This window comes from Equus przewalskii, chromosome 11, assembly GCF_037783145.1.
Source record: "Equus przewalskii isolate Varuska chromosome 11, EquPr2, whole genome shotgun sequence".
In the NCBI taxonomy this organism is placed as follows: domain Eukaryota; kingdom Metazoa; phylum Chordata; class Mammalia; order Perissodactyla; family Equidae; genus Equus; species Equus przewalskii.
Window position 1 is genome coordinate 21235904 of NC_091841.1, and position 20999 is coordinate 21256902.

At 45.6% G+C, this 20999-nt stretch overlaps 1 protein-coding gene across 12 annotated transcripts in view; it reads left to right on the forward strand.

Annotated features, from left to right (window-relative positions):
* Positions 1-20999, forward strand: part of STX3 (syntaxin 3) — a 42921-nt gene that overhangs the window by 6460 nt on the left and 15462 nt on the right. For 9 of the 12 annotated variants that reach the window (XR_011523897.1, XR_011523900.1, XR_011523895.1 and 6 more), the window contains exons 2-3: positions 8477-8560; positions 19310-19409. Coding sequence is in view for 6 of the 12 variants with exons in the window: in XM_070564008.1 (XP_070420109.1) it covers positions 8477-8560; positions 19310-19409 (184 nt within the window). In the remaining 6 variants the exon portion in view is untranslated. Of the gene's footprint in view, positions 1-6574; positions 6626-8476; positions 8561-19309; positions 19410-20999 lie in introns of those variants that run through there. The other 3 variants (XR_011523899.1, XM_070564013.1, XM_070564014.1) reach the window with 1 other exon arrangement.

Sequence of the window (20999 nt, forward strand, 5' to 3'; positions counted from 1 at the left end):
TTTTAGTGCTTTGGACGTGCATCCCCGGTGGCCAGTGCCACACGCTGCGTCTGGGGTGGGGCTTGCTGTGCAGAGGCATCGCTCCGTGATGGTCAAGAAAGAGGCTCTGCAGCTGGCTGCCCGTGGTCTCTTCCCAGCTCAGGCACTCATCTCGGGCAGGTTAATTGGCATCTTTATGCTTTAGTTTTCTCAGCTGTCAGAGGGGGAGGGTCCCTGGAGGATTAAATGCTTTGGTAAATATAAAGCACACATCTCAGAAGAACCCTCAGCACATGCGGAGTACTCAAAAAATGTTACCTATTATAACTATTGGTGAAGTGTTCTAGAAGGACCATGACGGGGAGGGGGCTTGTGGGACAGAGGCTGAAAGGAAGGGTTGAGGAGAGGGCTGAGGATGGAATGGGGAAGAAGATGTCATTCCTTCCTCCTTTCTGAATCCTTGACAGGTGGATGCTGTGGGGGTGTTGAGGGGCCAGGAAGAGAGGGAGGAGGAGGGAGAGGAAGTCAGAAGAGAGTGAAGAAGCTAGGGTGGGGGAGGAAGGACTGAAAGAGGACCTGAGCCCTCCAGGGGGAAGCAGAAGGTATTCTTTGACTCTCCTTAATGGCTCCAGGGATGAGAGAGAAAGCAGGAAAAAGGCGTGATCTTCTCACCGCAGTGGCCTTCCTCTAGGTATCCTTTGGGTAAATCCACTCAGCCTTCAGAATTTCCCCCAGGAGTCACTTTTGCGGACATTCTCTAATAGGCTCCACATTCCCCAGGCTCTGCCTTGAGTTCAGACGAAGTTGGGCACCCCGTCTTCTCCTGGGTGTACAATTCCTTGTACTAACTGTCTTCATCACTCACTTCGTGGAGCTGTAATGACCCAGGTGTCTGTCCGCCTCCCATCTGAGACAGTGGGGTCCTGGGGAGCAGGGGGTGCTGAGTTTGGTCTGTGTATCTACAGTGTCTGTTGCTTGGCGAATGACAGATGTTCGATAAATACTGTTGGGCGAATGAATGAACAAGTGAGTCTGTTACTCTGGATGGGACCTTGTAGTGAGAAGGAGGATGTTGTGGGTGTTGGTCGTGGTTATGGGACTGCAAGATCCCTGAGTTAATGCACTGTGAACAATGGGTTGGACCAAGCAGCGTTCCAGTCCTGGCTCTGTCCCTTATTAGCTGTGTGATTCGGGATGAATTAACCTCCTTTACCGAAGGTTACTCATCAGTGTAGATAAAATCTACCTGGAGGGCATTCCTGTTGTGTTTTTTTCTCCTTCCTTTCTTTAGGTGAACTTTCATTGCTTTCCTGAGAAGCAAAGGCAGATAGAAAATAACATGGCACATGGGGATGAAACTTTGATGCGAGATCTCTTCAAACACACATAGAAGATTAAAAAATATTGACCATATCTTAAGACAAAGAAAATGTCAAATTCCACAGAATAATAAGCCATTTAGGCCATGATCCCTGACAGTGGTGTAATAAAATTAGAAATTAACAATACAATAATAGTCCTCCCCAGGTTTACTTGCTTTGGAAATTTAAAAACAACTTTTCCAGATAACTCTTGGGTTAAAAAGATATCAAAATGGAAATGACAGACTATTTAGAAATGAGTGATAGTGAGAGCAGTAAATACGAAAATTTGTGAGAACGGAGCAGAAGCAGAATTCACAGGGAGCTTTGTTTCTTTAAATGCCTGTAGTAGAAAAATGACTTCATTCAAATAAATGAACTAGATTTCAGTTCATCCTATGGGTCCTGCTGTCACCTTCGGGGAATTGGCAGTAGAGGTACATCTTCAGCAGAAACTCTGTAGGGAAAAGAAGGCCTGATTTTCTGCTTTAGATGGCATGATCTTGGGCATTTTATATGTACCCCGCATTGCTCTAAACATCTCACATGTATGAACTAATTTAATCCTCAGCAATTCTGTGAGCAGATTATTCATGTTAGAAATGAGGAAACCAAGGCACAGAGAGGTTAACTTGTTTAAGATCACACAGCTACTAAGTGGCAGAGCCGGGTTTTCAACTCAGGCAGTCAGATGTGTCTCTACATACACGCACAGTCATAGGATTATATGCACTGCTGTCTTTTTCACTTATGCATATAGATTAGTCCAATTTAGTTTGATTGACGTTACGTGAGGGTGTGTTACCAAGCCAGAGTGGGAAGGGCATCCTCAAGCAGAGTGTAGAGGGTAAGAACGTGGTACTGGGCTCCCACAGACCTGCTGGTGCATCCTAAAGCTGCCACTTATTAGCCGAGTCACTTGGGATGAGTTATTTAACCTAATTAAGTAGGGGCCTCATCTGTAAATGGGGAAAGTAGTATTTGTCCCTCAGGGTTGATGTGACAATTAGACAATAGATTTGAAACCACGAGAGCACCTGCAACCAAGTGCACACGGATCATCTAGGAGCAGTGTTGTGATGGCGGAATATATGCAGTGGGGTCATTGGGGACGTTGGCCCTCCCCAGTTGTCCACTAACTCACTGGCCTTGGGCTATTTTGGTAATGAGTTTATTCCTCAGTGTCTTCATCTTCCAAATAGGGCCAAGTGTGCCTCAAATCATTCAGCTAGAACATCATCTTGAAAGTAGAAGTGCGAGGCTCACCTAGGGTAGCGTTACCCAGCTGTTTCTTCCTGCTTCATCTGACACGCGTGTTGGGGAAGAGGCAGTGCAGCGGAAAGGGGAAGCGTTCTGTCTGGGAGGGTTTCACTGGAAGAGAGAACAGTATCGGAGGGAGAATGGGGGTCGGAGAAGGGCCACCTGCCTCTCACTCTTTAAGTGGGTTCAGAGAGCAGCGAGTGCCTGTGGGGAGCCAAGAGGCTTACTCAGAATTTCTGGCTTCTTTTAATTAAAGACGAGGGACTGGAAAAACCAGGTGTTGGGCAGTGTGTGCCTGGGCGTGTGTTCGTGTGTATGTGTGTGTAATTCTTGGAAGTGGTGGTGTTTGTCTTTGGGGATCCACGGACCCTCAGCCTGGAGGGAGGCAGGAGGAGGAGGTGGGCAGCAAGGACAAGAAATATCACACGTCATTGTCTCTTGGAATCAAATCTATTGGGAGAACATCTGGGTTTGTAAAGAGGAGTGTGTGTCTCCTGAGCAGAGAGCTGTTTACATGTGGAGAGGAGGAGGCGCAAGAATTGGTGCTCACCTGCTGGGGCCAGGAGTGCTCAGGCCCCCGATACCCCCAATCCTTTAATACCCTGCTGTGGGAAGTTAGGGACCAGATGTCCCTTCCCCTCTGTCATTATTTTCCTCACTAAGAAACATTCCTCCGAGGGCTCCTGAGCCTGCTATCTTGTCCTGGGCCCCATCGTTGTCCTGGGGTCTGGCACCTGTGAGAGAGCTGGTGACCTCTTCCTTTGGGATGGCTTCTTTTTTCTTTCTTTGTCCCTTCTTTCTGTCTCACTGCTCTGATTTGTAATACCCTTAAGGAATTGCTGATGATTTAAACTTATGGTGCAGCCATGTTTTGACTGGGAAAGGAGTGGGAGGACTCTGTTCATTCTCTTGTCCTTAGAAGGCATCCATTCATCCGCTTCAGTGCTTTTCCAGCTAGCTAAGCTTCCTTCCTTCCTTTTTTCTTCTTTTCTTTTCTTTCTTGACAACAGGCCTCTTTCTTAAAACAAAATGTTATATTCCACCCCAGAGTATAGAGCAGATAAAAGTAAAGCTCTGCAGATTGAAGAGGGGTGGGGGCCCGCCTGCTTGGCTCCCCCGTCCCCTGACTTCCCTGGGTGGTTCCTGAGGCACGTCTGAGGTTTCCTGGGGTTCCGCAAAGCCACATCGGAAAGCTAAGCTCCTTTCTTGGTGAGACAACCAAGGCTTGATAGAGACAAGTGGTGGCCCCAAAGCCCACAGCCTGTCTCTCCCAGCCCGGCTTTCTAGAGGGCTGGGCAGTGGCTCTCCTTGGCTCCCGACTGCTCTCGGTGGTAGGCTGCTTTGAGCAGGGTACAGTGGAATAAGCAAGGACTTAGGACAGGCCACCTAAGCTTGAGCCCTGACTCTGCAAATTAGTAGCTGGGAGACCTTGAATAACTTAGAACTTTTCTGACCTGCAGATTCTCGACTACAAAATATAGATGGGGTTCTCTGACATGGTGTATGGGAAGCGGCTAGAGTGTGATGGCCACCTAGTACCTCATAGGGGCTTTATAGGTGGCAAATATTTTTATTAAAGGAGCTAAAGAAGAGGGACCCACAGTCGAATAGACTGAAGATGATAGAGAAGGCAGCTGAGAGAAAGGCAGGCAGTGTTGAGTGAGAGGAACTGCAGATGAAGTCACTTCGTGTTGAGTTCTGGGCCTCTGAACTCTTCGTTCTCTGTCCAGAGAGAAGGTCGTAGCCCTGGCTGCTCTCCATGAATTTTGGGGCCCATCTGAGAGGCGGAGTGGACGATAGATCCTGGGGTCTAGCTCAGTGCTGCCTGAGTCTTTGGCGATATCTCCCATCTCCTGGCGGGAGAGACAGCAGGAGCCCGGGGTGGGGTGGGGACAGGAAGTGGTGGCTGGGCTCGTGGTTCTCATGGACACTTTTTACTGCCACTGATGTTGTAGCTACTGTAACGTTCCTATTACCACACATCTTGATCCTTTGATAAAGATGCTGAAGTTCTCTTCTGGGCCGTGTGCAGTCATATGCGCTGAAGATAAAGGGCACTGTGTGCTTTCCTTGCCCTTGGGGTCCTTGAGACCTCTTGGTCTGGAAGAGCCCCGCTGTGTCAGAAGGGAAGGAATCCTTGCCCTGGGATCTGGTAGATCCCCTTCCGGAGAAGCCTGGTGGTAGTTCCAGTGTCACATAACCTGTGATGATGGCCTCTTCCTTGAATTTTCTGGTCTGGATTAAACGTTCTTGCTGCTGTTGTTGACATTGTTATTTTATATTTTTGCAAGCCGCACATCACAGTGGGAAAAACTCTCTGTGGGAAGATGGGAACCAAGAAACCTGGGTTCTATTCCTGGCTGTGTCAGTAATTCGTTGTTTGGTGTCAGGCCTTGGTTTCCCCATCTCTAAGGGAGGAATCCGTAAGGTTGCGTTCAGCTCTACAAGTCCTATATCTTTTGTTTCTTTCCTCTTTAAAGGTGCTTAGATCCAGGTTAAAGCTATAGAGTCATTGACTTGGTTCGATCTTATATACGGTAGCTTTATTGAGTTCTTACTATGTGCAATACATTGCATGGGGAGCTTTAAAATATTACCTTATTTAATCCTCGCAAAAGCTCTGGTAGATGCTATTGTTATTATTTTGTAGATAAGGAAATTGAGGCTCAGAGATGTTAACTATTTGTTTAAGGCTCCGTGACTAGTATGTGGTGGAGCAAGTTATAGAATCCTGGTTGTCAGGATGCTGTGGACCTATCTTATTGACTTAGCCTTTAGTGTGGAGAATTTCCTGTAGAGGAGAACTCACTCTTTCAGGTGTCACAGGTTTATGGCTAGCTGATGGGGAAATTGACATCTACTAGGCACTTAGTACATGCCCAGTATTGGGCTAGAAGCTTTTTATATGTGATCTCTTCCAATCTTTGTAAAAGTCCTAAGGTATGTGGTGTTATTACCATTAATAGGTAAAAAATTCAGAGCAGTAAGGGACTTGATTGAGGTCTCACAGCCAGTAACTGGTAACAGCAGGTTTTGGACCTGGGTTGTGAGTCACCAAAGACTTCTCTTTTCCGAATTCACACATTCTCTCACCAGAGGTGGATTAGTGCCTGCTCAAAGCCAAGAGGTGGCCATCTTGGACATGGAGAACCTTGGATGTGGGGAATCCCTGTATAAATTCTGGGGGGGGGGGGTCTCAAAAATCTATGTCATGATGAATAACTAGGTGCCTGCCTTCCATGTTCCGGGACACAGTAGTTTGCAGTCTCTGGAAACTTCCCTTAATCTATCCTGTGATGGATTCCCTAATCCATCCTTAGCACGTGGGCCTGTTTGAAGAACAAGTTGACACACTTGTGTGTGTCTGAGTGTGTTGGGTGTTATGTGTGCACACATACACATAGAGCAGTGTCTCCCCTCAGTGTGGGTCTCTAGAAGACCTCTGAAGAGAGAAAAAGCTTAACAAATGCTTGTTAACTCACCTTCCTAGAGGAAGGCTGGGATCCTAGTCTCCAGTGGGGATCACACAGATCCTTCTTGGGAGATGGAGGCCCAAGTAACAATGATAGTTGCTAAAGGGAGGATTTTGTCTCAAACTAGAAACTGCTGGGTGAATCCAGGCTGCTGGTCTCTGGAAGCTAGTTATTTATTCAGCTAAAATTGATTCAATTTCTGTTACATGTCTAGTCCATGGTAAATGCTCAATATACATGTGGAATCAATTACTGACAAGTACAAGTAATTTTAATTGGAAGCGGCCAAAGCCGACTCTGGCTAAATGAATTAAAAAATATTAGAAGAATACTGTTCAGCTCATTGAAAGAATTTTAGGGAAGATCTGTAGAACCCGCTCCAAGCCAACAGGTGGCTTAGGAAGGATAGAAACGAGGGTAGCTCTGGGAATCGAGCGGATGTCTCTGTTGGCTGCTGCCATTGCTTGACTTGGCTCTCTGTTTGCTTTGCATGCAGATTCCTCAGAGAGCTTGGGTCATGACTGATAACCTTCCCAGCGTCATGTGGGGAAGGTAAGGGGTGTCTCCACAAAGGCAGGTGTCCTGGGCAGGCACACGCACTTGAAATATCTACTGTAATACATACATAAGGCCACCCTCATCCTCCAGGAGTTTGTAGTCAATGGGGAAAGATGGATAAGGGATAATTAAAGAGGGCTATGATGGATGCTGCGGAAAGTTTGCACAAAATGCTTAAGGAGGTTTTAAATTTTGCAGGGGTGGGGAGTGTCAGGTAAGATGGACACAGAAGGTTGTTGGAGACTGAATTGTAAAGGCTAAGTAAAATTTTGCCAGTTGGACAAATGCATTTTAGGAAGAAGTCCTTATGTGACAATTCAGCGTTATGAAAGAACTGTATGTCTGGGAAATGCAAGGAGTTCTAAGTGCCTGGTCTACAGAGTGCATCACAGAGGGAAAAATGTGGATAAGGCCTGATCTTAAGGGGCCCATGTGCTCTGTTAGGCACTGGGACTTTTAATCCTAGAAGATGAGCTGTCATTGAATGAGTTTAATTGGCAGAAGGACATGATCAGCTCTGAGTTTTAGGAAGATGTTTGTGGGGGCTGTAGCAGCAGTGCCCTCAAACTCAACTCCTTTGAATGTGGCTCTTAAGCATGGGTTGCTGATGCTTCCAGAGAATGAGATGATGGGGGACCCAGTCAAAAGAGACTCTCCAGATGGCTAAAGAGTCCCAAATTTTGTTGGGAATTCCCAGTAACTCCATCTCCTATTGCAGATCAGGGGGCTCGTAGTGGATGAAGAAAAGAGGCCCCTGGTGGCTTTCATTGCCTGTGGAGTTCGGAGTCTTGGAGAGTGACATGTCTTGGCCTAGAAGCCCGCAGGCCACTGAAGGCTGTGAAGAAGCAGGTCCAGGGGGGTTTACCCCTTCCTGGCCTCCGCTCCTAACACCCACTTCTGCCTGTGTGCTTAGAAATGTGCAGTGAGGCAGTAGTCTCGGACGAGCGTTTGGGAAGAATGTAGGAACAGCTCAGGCCTTTGACGCTGGGTAGGAACGGAAGCACTTCTTTAGATAGCCATTTTGTGATTTTGCAGCCGAAGCGGAATGAGATTAAGAAAGCTGGGGGCCAGCTTCCTTTTCCTTATAAACATGAGCTCTGACAGGGAACAACACACAGTGCTATTTCCTTTGTAACAGGTGGTTTCTGAAAACAGGAAAATCTTTGCTCCTGCTGTGAGGATTTGAGGCCAGTGCTTTGGAGGAATTGTGGCTAGAGAGTGTTCTAATATAGATCCCTGGTATGGGGGGGATCATGCATTTGAGCATTGTGGAGAAGGGGTTAGGAATATGGAATCCAAATCCAAAAGACAGGCTAACGTCTGCCTGTCCCCACATTTTAGCTATGTGACTTTGGCCAAGTTACTTAACCTCTCTGTTGTAGGTTTTCCAGCTGGAATGAGTTATAGTAATGTCACCATCACCACCACCACCATCACCAACAACAAAACGTAGCATTTACTGAGTACTTCCGGTTTGCCAGGCACTGTGTGAAAGTGTTTTATATTCATTATCTCATTTATTTCTTAAACAACCCCATGAAGTAGGTAGTGTTATTCTCAGCGTTTTACAGGTAAGGAAACTCAGGCACAGCGAGGTTCGTAACTTGCCCCTCCCTCCCTTCCTCCCCTGGCCTCCCTGCAAAATAGCAGTAAGTGGTGGAGCTAAGGTTTAAATTCAGATGTGTGACGTCAGAGTTTGGTCCATCACAGAGCTGTTCTGAGTTTTAAAGGAGATTACATATGAAAAAATGCTTAATATAGATAGAGCTCCGGGTCCTTAGTGACAATACTGTTAGCTGTTCCTTGTGTTTTTAGTCTCATCCTGCTCCCTTTTGTCTCCCACAGAAGCAGCTGACACAGGATGATGATGCCGATGAGGTCGAGATTGCCATTGACAACACAGCTTTCATGGATGAGTTCTTTTCTGAGGTAGGCGACCTTCCTGTGTTTTTTTTTTTTCCTGAATGTACATAAGGAAACACAACTTCCTTTAGTAAAGAATAAAAAAACTTCAGATCTTTCAAGGGCAGCAGAGGGAAGTCAGTCTTTTGCTGGGGTGGAGTGACCAGACCAAGAGGTTACAGTAAGATTCTCTTCAAAACTTAGGTGGGAGGATTTGCATTTTTTAATCTTAGTGAGAAAGTCAGCGGAAGGTAAATTTTATGTAATTGAAGAGATGCTTTTAAAGTCTTATGCTCCATGACAACATTTTAAGGATATCCTCTCTTGCCTAAATTACGTCATTTAAATACAGAATCAACCACGGGCTCCCAGTGACAAGCGTAAAAATCATTGCATCTTTCGGCCTGTGAATCAGATAGATCAGATTTGTTTCCAAAAATTCAGTCCCTTTGACTTAATTTTGGTGATAACTGAGAAACCAAGAAACCACCAATGTATTTTTTTGAAGTTCAACATGGGCAAAGATGATCTACGTCTAGAACCATGTCTGCAGCTTCACGTACCCTTTGATCTTGAAGCTCCTTGTTGGGAAGGCGCTAGGGTAGAGAGTGAGTGGTGGAAAGTCTGTAGCTGGTAGTGTATCCTGGACAGAAACACAGGCTTTGGAGCCAGGTAAACTTGGGTTCACATCTCAGTCCTGCTTCTGACCAGCTGTTGATCTTGTGAACATTTCTTTCTTTTTTTTTTTTTTGAGGAAGATTAGTCCTGAGCTAACATCTGCTGCCAATCTTCCTCTTTTTGCTGAGGAAAACTGGCCCTGAGCTAACATCCGTGCCCATCTTCCTCTACTTTATATGTGGGATGCCTACCACAGCATGGCTTACCAGGCGGTACCATGTCCGCACCTGGGATCCAAACCAGCGAACCCTGGGCCACTGAAGCAGAACGTGTGAACTTAACCGCCGTGCCACCGGGCTGGTCCTAATGAACATTTCTTAATATGCTTGGTTTCCTTATCTATAAATTGGGATTGGTAATATAATTCCCCATAGGGTTGTTAGGAGGATTAAATTGGATAATGTTTATAAAACATTCAGTGTAGCATCTGAAATACATATGCTCATGAGTGACAAAAAATAGACAAAACCACAAAAAAGTTCAGTAACTGAAGTTTCTGCCACCATACTATGGCTTCTTTATTTAGGCTTTTTGTTTCCTTAGAAGGAAGACAAGAGGCATTGTATTCTTTTTGCAGAGAGAACATGGGTGCTTCCCATCTTTGAGATTTCTGATGTGGAAGGGTCATCCTCTAGTTCTTGTCTAAATGGGGTGAGCGGGGCTTGGTGGTTCACGCCTATTCATCTGTTAGCGTATAACCAGGTTTAACAGTGAACTTGAGTGTGTTCTGTCCTGATTGGGAAGTTGGCTGTGAACGCTCCACAGATCCCCACCCTCCCTATGGGTGGGTCTGTCCTTTTGGTCAGGGGGTCATAGTGAGATCAAACAATACTTGAGTTTTGTGACTTTCAGTGTCATTCCAGGTGTGGATTGTGGAAGGAAAATGTCTTTCTGTTCAGTAGCGGGGGTGGACTTAAGGAGATGTTTGACGTCGTTGTAGCTTGTCCCTCCGCTCTTGCCTTGGAGAACCAGATACATTAAAGAACTTCTTTTCTAAGATAAGGAATCTTCACCAAGAATGATGTTCTACTTCTTCTCTTAAACCTGAGAGGCAATATTCCATGTGGAAAGTGGGAAGATGGTGGGCTTCCGCCTTCAGGACATGGTCTGAGTCCATCTTTAAGCACTTAATTGCAATTGACCTTGGTCAAGTTACTTAACCCATCTGGGCTTTAGTTCTGCTCTGGAAGTCGGGAATGGTGGTACTTACCTTTCAAGGCTGTTGTGAGGATCACATGAGATCACACATCTGGAAAGCATTATCTAAACAGGAAAGTACTGGATGGATGAGAGTTGTTTTGGAGATTTAACAAGATCTTGAGGGCTGCTTCTTTCCTTATTTCTCTTTGTTAAATGCTTTTCTATCCTTTAGGGGAAAAAAAAACCCTTCCGTGTTTAGCATGGAGAAGGGGACAGCATGGTGGGGTGGAAAGAGTATGATCTTTGAAATTAATTCCTTCTCTGCCACTGTGATCTTGGGCACATTCCTTAGCTTCTCTAACTTCATTCCTAATTCTTAAGTCTCAGTGGGTTTATCTGTGAAATGGGGAGAAGAATCTTTACCCCACAGATTTGGTGGGGATTAAAGGTGCTAACACTCAGAAAATGCTTAGTGTGGACTTAGGTAAATGTTACTTTCCTTCTTTCTCATCTGATAGAGTGCAGAGAGGAGGGAGTGGGTCGTGGAAAGAGAGCCTTCAGGCTCTGGGACCCCACAGAGCCTGGTCTAGTCTCAGCTCTGCCCGTTACCAACGGTATAACTTTGGAAAAGTTGTTTAACTGCTCTAAACCCCAGTTTGCTCTAAAACAAGAATAGCCATATTACCTGCTGGTTCTTAGAAATAAACTGAGAAAGTATAAGTATGTACGTAGCACAGAGCCTGACATGCAATAAATCTGTCTTCAGGAAATTGTAGTTCTCATCACCATTCTCTTCCCCTATGTATGTATGAATAAGAAGACCACAAAGTTTATTTTATAGAACGTGCTCTGGAAATACCCTTGAAAGTGGGAAGTACATTCAAGGTAATGGAGCACTGGGGGAAATGAGGACGATTCCCTCTGTATGGGACCGGGGAACACACCCAGTACATCCTGCAGCATGTAACTAAGTAGATTTTTTGGGAAGGCACTCTTATGTTAAACTTGCTTGTTGGATGCGTGGAGCAAGCAGGTCGCCTGCAGTTATTTGCTGAGGACTGTCAGTGTGAATCACAGTTTGGTCCGAGAGGCATTTGCAAGGTGTAGATGCAGTCACAGGACCGGGAAGTTGGGAGAATGTGCTTTGCACTGTAAAACTCAAATGGTTTCTCCACCTTCTTGGTCGTTACAGAAAGGAATTGGCCTTGGGTTTTCAGGTCTCCTTGCCTGAGTAAGCCAGGGTCTGGTAAATGATAAACCTCAAATTTTTGTCTAATTTGCGGTTGTCTGTATTTTCCTTGCTCTGTTTTGCTTAGTTAGCAGAAGTGGCAAAGTTTCAGAGCAAACAGACTTGCCTTAGAAGGCAGAGATGTTAGGGGTTTATTTTGTATCCATTCATCCATTCATCAAAATAGATGGGTGCTTTCTGTCTTCCAGACAGCGTGTAAAATACTAGGGATACACCATTCTCTGTGACGGGGTCCTTGCTCTCTGGTGTCTCTGTATCTGATGAGGGTGATCGGAATAATAGAAATGTGAACAAGGTACCGTGGGAGCACAGCAGAGCATTATGTACTGCCTGGAGGAAGAGGGAGGGGAAGGTAAAGAAAGGCTTCGTGGTTCTTACCTCGGCTTGACCATCAGAATCTCCTGGGAGCTTTTTGTACGTATACATGCCTGATTCAGAGGGCCTGGAATGGCTCAGACTTGGGACTTATAGAAAGTTCTTTTAGATGGTTCTGTTGCCTGCTGCAGTTATGAACCGCTGCAAAGCGATGGGGAGCCTTTGGAGCTTTTAAGGGAGGAAATAATGGGATCAGAGTGTGGGCTAGAAAAATCATTCTGGTGGCAGTGTGTGGAGGATGGGAAAGGCCAGAAACGGAAAGACCAGTCAGTTGGCTGATGCATCAGCCCCTGGGAAAGATGATGAGAGCTCTGACCTGAATCTGGGACCCTGAGCAGCTGCATGGTGTGTCATTTAGGGATGTTTTTGAGTGACTGGCTAGGCAATAAGGATATGTAATTGTTTCACATGTGGAGGGGTCTGGACTTAGGGGTGATGGGGTTGTAGTCAGCATCTCTCTGATCCTCTTGACTTTTCCCTTAGGATTGAGAGAGAGAGTCTGTTCTGATTGTCTATTGCTATAAAACAAATCGCCCTAGCAGTTTGTGGTGTAAAGCAACCATTTTGTACTGCTGGTGTAGTCTGTGGAGTAGGAATTCCGACGGGGCACACTAGAGGTGTATTTTTGCTCCACACTTTCTGGTGCCTTAGTTGGGAAGACTTGAACTGCCAGAGGCTGGACTCTTAGAAACTTTCTTATTCAAACGTCTGGTGCCTGGACTAGGGTGACTCTGGAAAGCTCAGCAGAGACCGTCAGTTGGAGCATCTACACTTGCCCTCTTTCTGTGACTTGGGCTTCTCACCATGACTGACTCAGGGTCATTGGTTTGAGACATGGAGGCTTAGGGCTCCAAGGCAAGTGTTCCAGCTATGGAGGTCATTTAGCGTATCACTTTTACTGTCTTCTCCTGTGGAAGCAGTCACAAGCCTGCCGGATTCAAGAGAGCAATACATAGATACCACCTCTCAGTGGGAGGAGCATTAAAGAATTTGTGCCATGTTTTAAAACCACTAGAGAGTCACAATTCCGTATGGCATCACCCTCTGCCAGCATTGCAGGCAGTAAGAAAGGGGGCAGTTAGGGGCCAGCCCAGTGGCGCAGCGGTTAAGTTCACATGTTCTGCTTTGGCAGCCTGGGGTTCGCTGGTTCAGCTCCCGGGTGCAGACCTATGCACTGTTGTCAAAGCCATGCTGTGGTAGGTTTCCCACATATAAAGTAGAGGAAGATGAGCACCGATGTTAGCAGGGTCTGTCTTCCTCAGCAAAAAGAGGAGGATTGGCAGTGGATGTTAGCTCAGGGCTAATCTTCCTCAAAAAAAAAAAAAAAAGAAAAAAGAAAGGGGGCAGTTAGAAAAGTTCAAAAATCCTTTTATCAAGGGGGAAACTACCCAGATCCTCCAAGCTGACTTCCACTTGTGGCCCATTGGCTGGCAATGAATCACACGGTTATGGCCACTCTTAGCTGGAGGGGAGGCCAGGAAGGTGTGTACTTAGCAAGGGACAGGATTGTCAGGATTGCCATGGCACCGATCATGATTCATCCTCTGGGCCTGGCAGCGTTGCTGCCCAAACACAGAGTTCTGTTAACAAGGAAGGGCAGGGCCAGGGGGATGGCTATTTGGTGGATTAGTCAAAGTGCTTGTCATGGATGGCAGTGTGAGATGCAAAAAGACATCTGTGATCAAATGTGTTGAGAGATGCTTCCTACTGTTTTCCTCCCTTGAAGATTTAAAATGCACAGGAACTGGTTAAAGGCTCCAAGAAGTCCTGTGACAAAGAAACCTGCTTAATTTGCCTATCTCGGCATTTATTTTTTTCACAGAACCCTTTCTGACATGAAACTTCTGTTAACAAGGATGAAGGAATACATTTCAGAAAATGCTATTATAAAGTGGTTTTTATTTTTGAGGAAGATTAGCCCTGAGCTAACATCTACTGCCAATCCTCCTCTTTTTGCTGAGGAAGACTGGCCCTGGAGCTAACATCCGTGCCCATCTTCCTCCACTTTATATGTGGGACGCCTACCACAGCATGGCTTGCCAAACAGTGCCATGTCTGCACCCGGGATCCGAACCGGTGAACCACAGGCAGCTGAAGTGGAACGTGCGCACTTAACTGCTGAGCCACCGGGCTGGCCCCTAAAGTGGCTTTTTTTGGATGTGCTTAAAAAAAACCTGTGAGACAATTTTGCAGTGGTGTATGAAGCATGCTTGTCTCCTGAGGTCACTTGTATTCATTTATTTATTCATTGAACAAACTTCTAACGAGTGACAGCACGTGGTTGGCACAATGATGGATATCAAGTCGTCTAAAAGGAACAAGACATGGCCCAACCCTTGGGGATATCTGAGTCAGTACTAGAAGAAGTGAGAGAGGGTAGAGTGTGGGCAGAGTGCTGTGGAACTTTGGAGGGTGGAGCAGTGCCTGCTGAGAGGAACTGGGAGGTGAGCAGTCTTGAAGGCACAGGATTTGCTAGGCAGGTGTGATTTTTAAGCTGAGAACCTCAAAGTGAATGTAATGTGGAAATTTAGGCATTAAGTCAAATCTAGCAGGTTAAATCCTCTTTTATTCGTTCTTTAAGTCAAATACTTGGATGGCTAGGGGAGCTTGTAGGTTCTGCATTCTGGGCTCTTGCAATAGGCAGGCGGGAAGCCCTTGACTGTCATTTGCCTATTTGCTCTCAGGTCTCCTACCTGCCCTTCCTGTGTTTGGTTCTATATTGCAAGGAACTCATTTCCCAGGTTCTCTTGCAAACTGGCTGTTGGTAAGTTTGACCAAGTGTGGAGCACTGGCAGAAGATTCAAGGAGGAGGGATGAAGGCATGCTTTTCGTCCCCAGACATGTCTCCTCCACGGCCTCAACTTTCACTCGGTTGACCCTGCCTCCTGGTCCCCTTTCTGCTGGTCAACTCCACCATGGTCTGGCTCCCATCAGAGGGGCTGTGGCCTTAGGCTCTGGTGACCCTGTCTTCCCTCTTTGTCCCTGCAAACTGCTGTTGTAATTTCCAGACTGCCTCACCATCCTCTGGCTTCTCGGCCTTTCCATCTCTGTGTAGAGAATTCCCTCTGTTATTATTTTAGTTAAAGTAACTAGAAAGGTTTTTGTTTTTCTGACTAAATTTTGAGTGATGCAAAGCCAAAATACACTTAATTGATTTGAGATTATTGTCCAAGAATATTCGTTTTCACTGGGCATTATAACTTGAGATCATTTGTTTCTTTTCATTCATCAAAGGAGAGTTGAAACACTAGTCCTAGTCTTGTTAAGACCCCTGAGAGTTGACTTTTCTTGTTCGGCTGAGACCTCTCTCTGTCCCTTCTTGTCAATGTTTGTTTGTTTTCCAAAGCAGAGAGGCAAACAAATTGAGGAGAACTTGACTGAGAACTTGTTATACAAGGACTGCTTTAGATTATGCTATTTGTGGGGAAAAGTAACAGTGGGTGAATTGTGAAAAGGAGTCATTTATTTGACTTTTAGAACCTCATTACTTTTGTCACCAAATGGGGCCACATAATACATTTTCAGTAAGTAAATATGCAGGAATTAGTGCCTAAATAGAGGTACAAGGTACATGAGAGCTTAGGGAAGGCAGAGGTTAATTCTTAGGTAGAATGGGCAAAGGCTTTTACCTACACCACATCATCTGCCAGTTCTCCAAAGTGGTACTTTCTCTGCTTTCCATTGTCTAATTAGATTCCACTGGCTAATTAGGTCCAGAGGGAAGAGGCCATCCATGCCTTGAAAATAAGCCCCTCCCTTTAGATGATGGTGATCAGTATGCTGTGGTAATTATAATTGGTTGCATGAGGCAGACACTCACTGTGAAGAGTGGTTGGCTTGCTGTCCTTACTTGATTTCCTTGGGTGGCTCCTGATAACATCGCAGAGCATTTTGTTGATGTTAGGATTGCAGTGAGGGTTAAATGAGATGTGCTTGTAAAGGCATAGCGTAGCATCTGGCATAGAATAAATGTCCAGTAATTGCTGGCTATTTTTGTATTTTTCACTATCATCATCTCCTTTATTGAGTATGTACTTTGTGTTAAGCATTTGACATGTGTTATCTCATTTAATCTCCCCCCAAACTCTAGGAGGTGGGAAATATGATGATCCTCATTTCACAGATAAGAGAAGGGGGCCCAGGGCTTGGGGAGGGGAGAGGAGTGGCTTGTTCAAGGTCATAAAACTGCTAAGAGGTGGAGCCAAAACTTGAACCCCCATCTGTTTGATTGTAATGTATTTTCTTAAACTATACTATCTGGATTGCTGCATTAATCACAGGTCATTGAAAAATACATTTTGGAAAGTAGCATACGGTAAGCAGGCATTGAGGCTGTCTGTATTTGCTACAAATTTAGCATGGTGATGAGAAAAAAGTTCAGATTGGTTTTTTCCATCAGCACCGTTTCTTGTGCGTTCCTTGTGTAAAAAGCTCTCTGTGGGGAGCCTTGGTTAGAGAACAGAGAAATAAAGCACAGATCTCAGTGAAGGGCATCTGAGCCAATCTCACAGAACAGTGAGTTGAACATGCACATTAAGCTGACACAGGCTGAAAACTCACGGACTTGGGAGAGAAGATCGAGATGCCTCCCATAGTTGGTTCCTGCACCTCTACCTGGTTTAGGAGATAGGGTTTGGTATCTAACAGATGCCTGGGTTCAAACCTCGGTTTTGCCTCTCTCCGCAGTATGGCCTCCAGTGAGTTCCTCTGCCTCTTTGACCACAGGGTTCTCCTGCATAAAAGGGAGGTAGTGATGGCGACCTCACAGAAGTACTCTGAAGGACATTGTTTCTTGGTTCTTAAATATATTATTGTGCAGGATAATGTCAGTATACTTAAAATAACCCCAAACAAACACACAAATAGCCCTTGGGCTTATAGATTCAGCACTTGTAGATTTCCTACAAGGTTCCCCCCCCGCCCCCCCACCATGAGTCTTTGGTTATCTGGCAGATGCACAAAAGGAAATTAATTGTACGTAGCTGCCACCGTGGAATACCCAGAAAGTCACCTTTGAGGAAATCCAACACTTCCAAGAAAAAACGGAGACACAAAGTTCAAAAAAAGAAACCTCTGTGGTTGGCCAGTTGCCCATCCTGAAGTCCTAAAGGGGTTCTGTCATTATTTGGAACTGACTAAAGTCCCTGAAGTGCCTCCAAATGGAGAGGTTGAGGAGGACCTGCAAAAGAGAGCAGCTACGATGGGTGGAGGATGAGTGGAGGTGGGAGTGGAGGCACACGCTCCCTGGGCCTGGGGACTCCTGCAGGCAGGTTGAGGGTGGAGTACCCAGGGCCTAGTTCTCCTGTCCACATCCAGTCTCCATTCAGATGTCTGGAGTGACTCTGAGCTTCAGGCCAGCACTCTCATCCTAGCAGCTTCCTATTGTGTTTTTTTCTACCATTGATGAAACTTGGGTCAGGATGCTCTTCAGTTCATGAAGTAATATTCCAGAATGTATTTTCCAAGAGATCCAGTCCATCGAACATGCAAAATCCAAGGCCTTTATGGTGTGTTAAAATATGTTGAACTCATTTTAAGATGGTATGTACGTTTTATTCTAGAAAGCTGGTTTTCTCAGTGTAATTGCTTTGGCAAGACGGTCATGTGATGGATGTGGAAACATGATGTGATGCAGTGACATTTCATGAGTTGTAGGAGGAGCCAGTGTTTGATGTGAAAGCTAAAAGGGAAGGGAAGGGGAAGGTAGCAACCTCTGGGTCACCCAAGGGCCTGATTCTGAGGTGGTTACACCTCTAGAGGCTGCCAGCATTCACAGGTGAGAACATAGGCCCTTTTTATAGTTGGGTAGGCTTGGGAGTCTGCCAAAACTGAAACAGTATGGAGAAGCTGAAAAATTAAGTCTTAGATCTAATGGAAAAAGCGTTCCAGTTGGAGTCTGGAGAGCTTTGAGTGCTGTCCCTACCACCAACTATGTGACCTCTGACCTCTTTAACCTTTAGTTTCCTCATGTGAATAATGGTACTGATGCGAAACAGTACTACGGATTGTTACCAGCTGTTAAAATGCTTCACAAATGTTTGGGTAGCTTGTACTTCTATTTGTATTTGTACTCTAATGATACTATTACATTGAAATTTTATTCTACATCATTAAGCAAGTGATTCTACTCTCAAACTACAGTTTATCAAAGCCAATATATTTGTAGAGGGGAGCCATCCCCTGCTCCAGTGGCAAAAATACCGATTCGAGGGTGAGAGAACTCAATTTTTTTTCTCCTGCTTTCTGTGCAGTTTGGAGAGCTATGATCAAGTTTTTAAAGATGAGTGAATTATTCACTGGAAGAAAGGGATGCTGGAAGCTGCATATTGAGTTGTATTTTCATTTCCTCTCAGATGTTAAGATCCTACTGTATGGCATTTTACAGGACTTCTGTTTGTAAATTGTTGCAGTGTTGCCTTGCCACCCATTCTGGAAGTAAAGCAGATAGACAGGGCCGGTGTTTATGGTGGGTGTTGAGGTCTTTTTGGCACATGCCGCTCCCTGCACATGTGCTTCCACCACTGCATGAGCCACCCCGTGCTGGGTGGCTGGGGCCCTTGAAGAGCGAGCTGAGGCTGCACTTACTGCCCGTGCAGCAGTGTCTTGGGATGGTGTTCTACCTGGGAAGGAAGTGCTGCTGCAAAAATATTTTATGATGCATGCCTTGTACAATCAGGAACCTTAGAAAGATGCAGAAATAGTCCGTGCTCGAGCTTCTGGTCCTGCACATGTCAGAGAATCAGCTAGTAAGAGGCATTTCACCAGAATGTATGTCCAGAGGAGCTCGGCTCTCTCCTGAGACAGACATTGCTTTGTTTCTCTCTCTCTCTGTTTCTGACTTTCTTTTCCTCTCATTCTTCTCTCTGTGTTTTTTCAGTCTCTAGGTTTTTTCCCTCCCTTTCACTTCTTTCTTTTCGTTTCTTTCCTTCTTTCCTTTCTCCCTCTCTTCCATCCTCACTCTTGCTCTTCCCTCTTTTGGGGTAGGGAGAGCTGAGGATCTGCTTGATGAGGTTGGTTGACTCTTCCCTCTGAGTATTCTTTATGGGTTCTCCTGGCTCTTCTTGGCTCTGGCCTGAATCCTCCCATCCAAGGTGAACAGTGTATTCCTCTCCGGGAGCAGTAGGTATGGATTTTCAGTGACTGCTCTGTTGAGATGAGTTCATCTGACTGTGGAAAGGATACTCACTGGGAAGCAGAAGACTTTTCAGTCATCATCTTCTTCCACAAACCCAGAAGGTGGGCAGCTTTCCCCAGGGAGCTCTGCTAAACGTTTATCTCACTCATGGATTTATTCTTCCTCTTTGATGACAAGGCTATTGTCTTTCTAATTATAGATCGAGGAAACTCGGCTCAACATTGACAAGATCTCAGAGCATGTGGAGGAGGCGAAGAAACTCTACAGTATCATTCTGTCTGCACCAATTCCTGAGCCAAGTGAGTGTTTACTCAGAGCTGAGTCACCCAACAATGATCCCTGGCACTGGGGCTGAGCCAGCCTTGTTTTCCTCCCTCTGTGACAGCATGGGAGTGTGTGCATTACATTACACCAATGTACATGTCCTCCCACCCCCCATTCTCCTTTGCCCTATCTGACTCACACTGCCCAGCCCCGGTCAGCTCTTCCCTTCACGTCCCACTTAATCCATTCAACGAAACCTTCCTCTACTTCCAGCTCCTCCCTCCCATGACTAGCAATGACTTCCTGCTTCTCACATACCTCATCTCTGTCACATCTCTGCACCTTTGCTTGTGCTGTTTCCCCTGCCTGAAATGCTTTCTCAGCCCCCTTTCTGAGTTCTACCTCATCAAGTCCATTTTTTTTCCGATGAGATGTTCCAAAATGGTTCACAGTCACATCTATCCCTCCCATCCCGAAACTCCTATTTGTTACCACCACCAAAGCAGACGTTTTCCCCCACTAATTGTTTCACATTTTTAGAGTAGGGTCTAGGGCTATATTTTAGGTTGCTTAAAGGCAAGGAATAAGCTTGATATTGTCATTTCACTCCTTAAATTTTTCAGTGGCTTTCTATTACCTTAAGATTAAAGTTGGGATGTTTTAGCAGAGCATATGGGAATTGTCTTGGTCACATTCTGGCTTCCTCTCCACTCTTTTCTCCTGCCATCGTTCCCCATGTGACCTGCACTGCAGCCAGACTCAATTTGGCTGTTCCCCAAATGCTTGTTGTCTCCTCATGTCTTTTACGTATTGTTCCTTCTCCCTAAGACTCAGCTTTTAGTCTCCTTTCTACCTCGTTAACTCTTAGTTCTTCTTCCAGATGCAGTCCTACTATCATCTGTCTTTAGAAGCCTTTCCAGATCCCTCCAGGTTGTGCGCGGGGCTCTTCATCACCACCCCATGCCCGCCTCGACCAGAACTCACACTTTACTCTGCACTTATATTAGAACTGTGTCCTTTGTCCCCCACTACACCCTGAACAGCTTGAAGGCAGGATCTGTATCTTTGCTCTGAGGTCTGAGTCTGTAGCTCAGTTCCAGACTTGTAGTAGGCGCCAAAGGATGGTTTCTGAATGAGTGGTCGTAGTTAATACTTATTTCGTTCCTCACATTTTAGGGTGGCGTTGTACACACAGTAGGTATGTCATAAATATTTGCTTGATTCTAAGTTGATGAGCCTTGGTTGAAATCTCTCTTCCTCAGAAGTCCCATAAGACCCTGTTCTGCCTTCTGAGCTGAAACCCTCATGGTAAACCAGACCATTTCCTCTAAAAGCCAGGTTCTCAAAATTGCGTGTGCTCGAGAATTACTTGGGAAGGCTTGTTAAAAAGGCAGAGTGTAGGGCTCCAACCCTGGGTGTTTTTATTCTATAGGTCTGAGATGGGGTGCCTGGGAAATGCCTTTTTCTCCCCTGCTTTTTTCTCCCCAAATCCCCCCAGTACATAGTTGTATATTGTAGTTGTGGCATGTGGGACTCTGCCTCAACATGGCCTAATGAGTGGTGCCATGTCCACGCCCAGGATCCAAACCCTGGGCCGCCGAAGCAGAGCATGCAAACTTAACCAC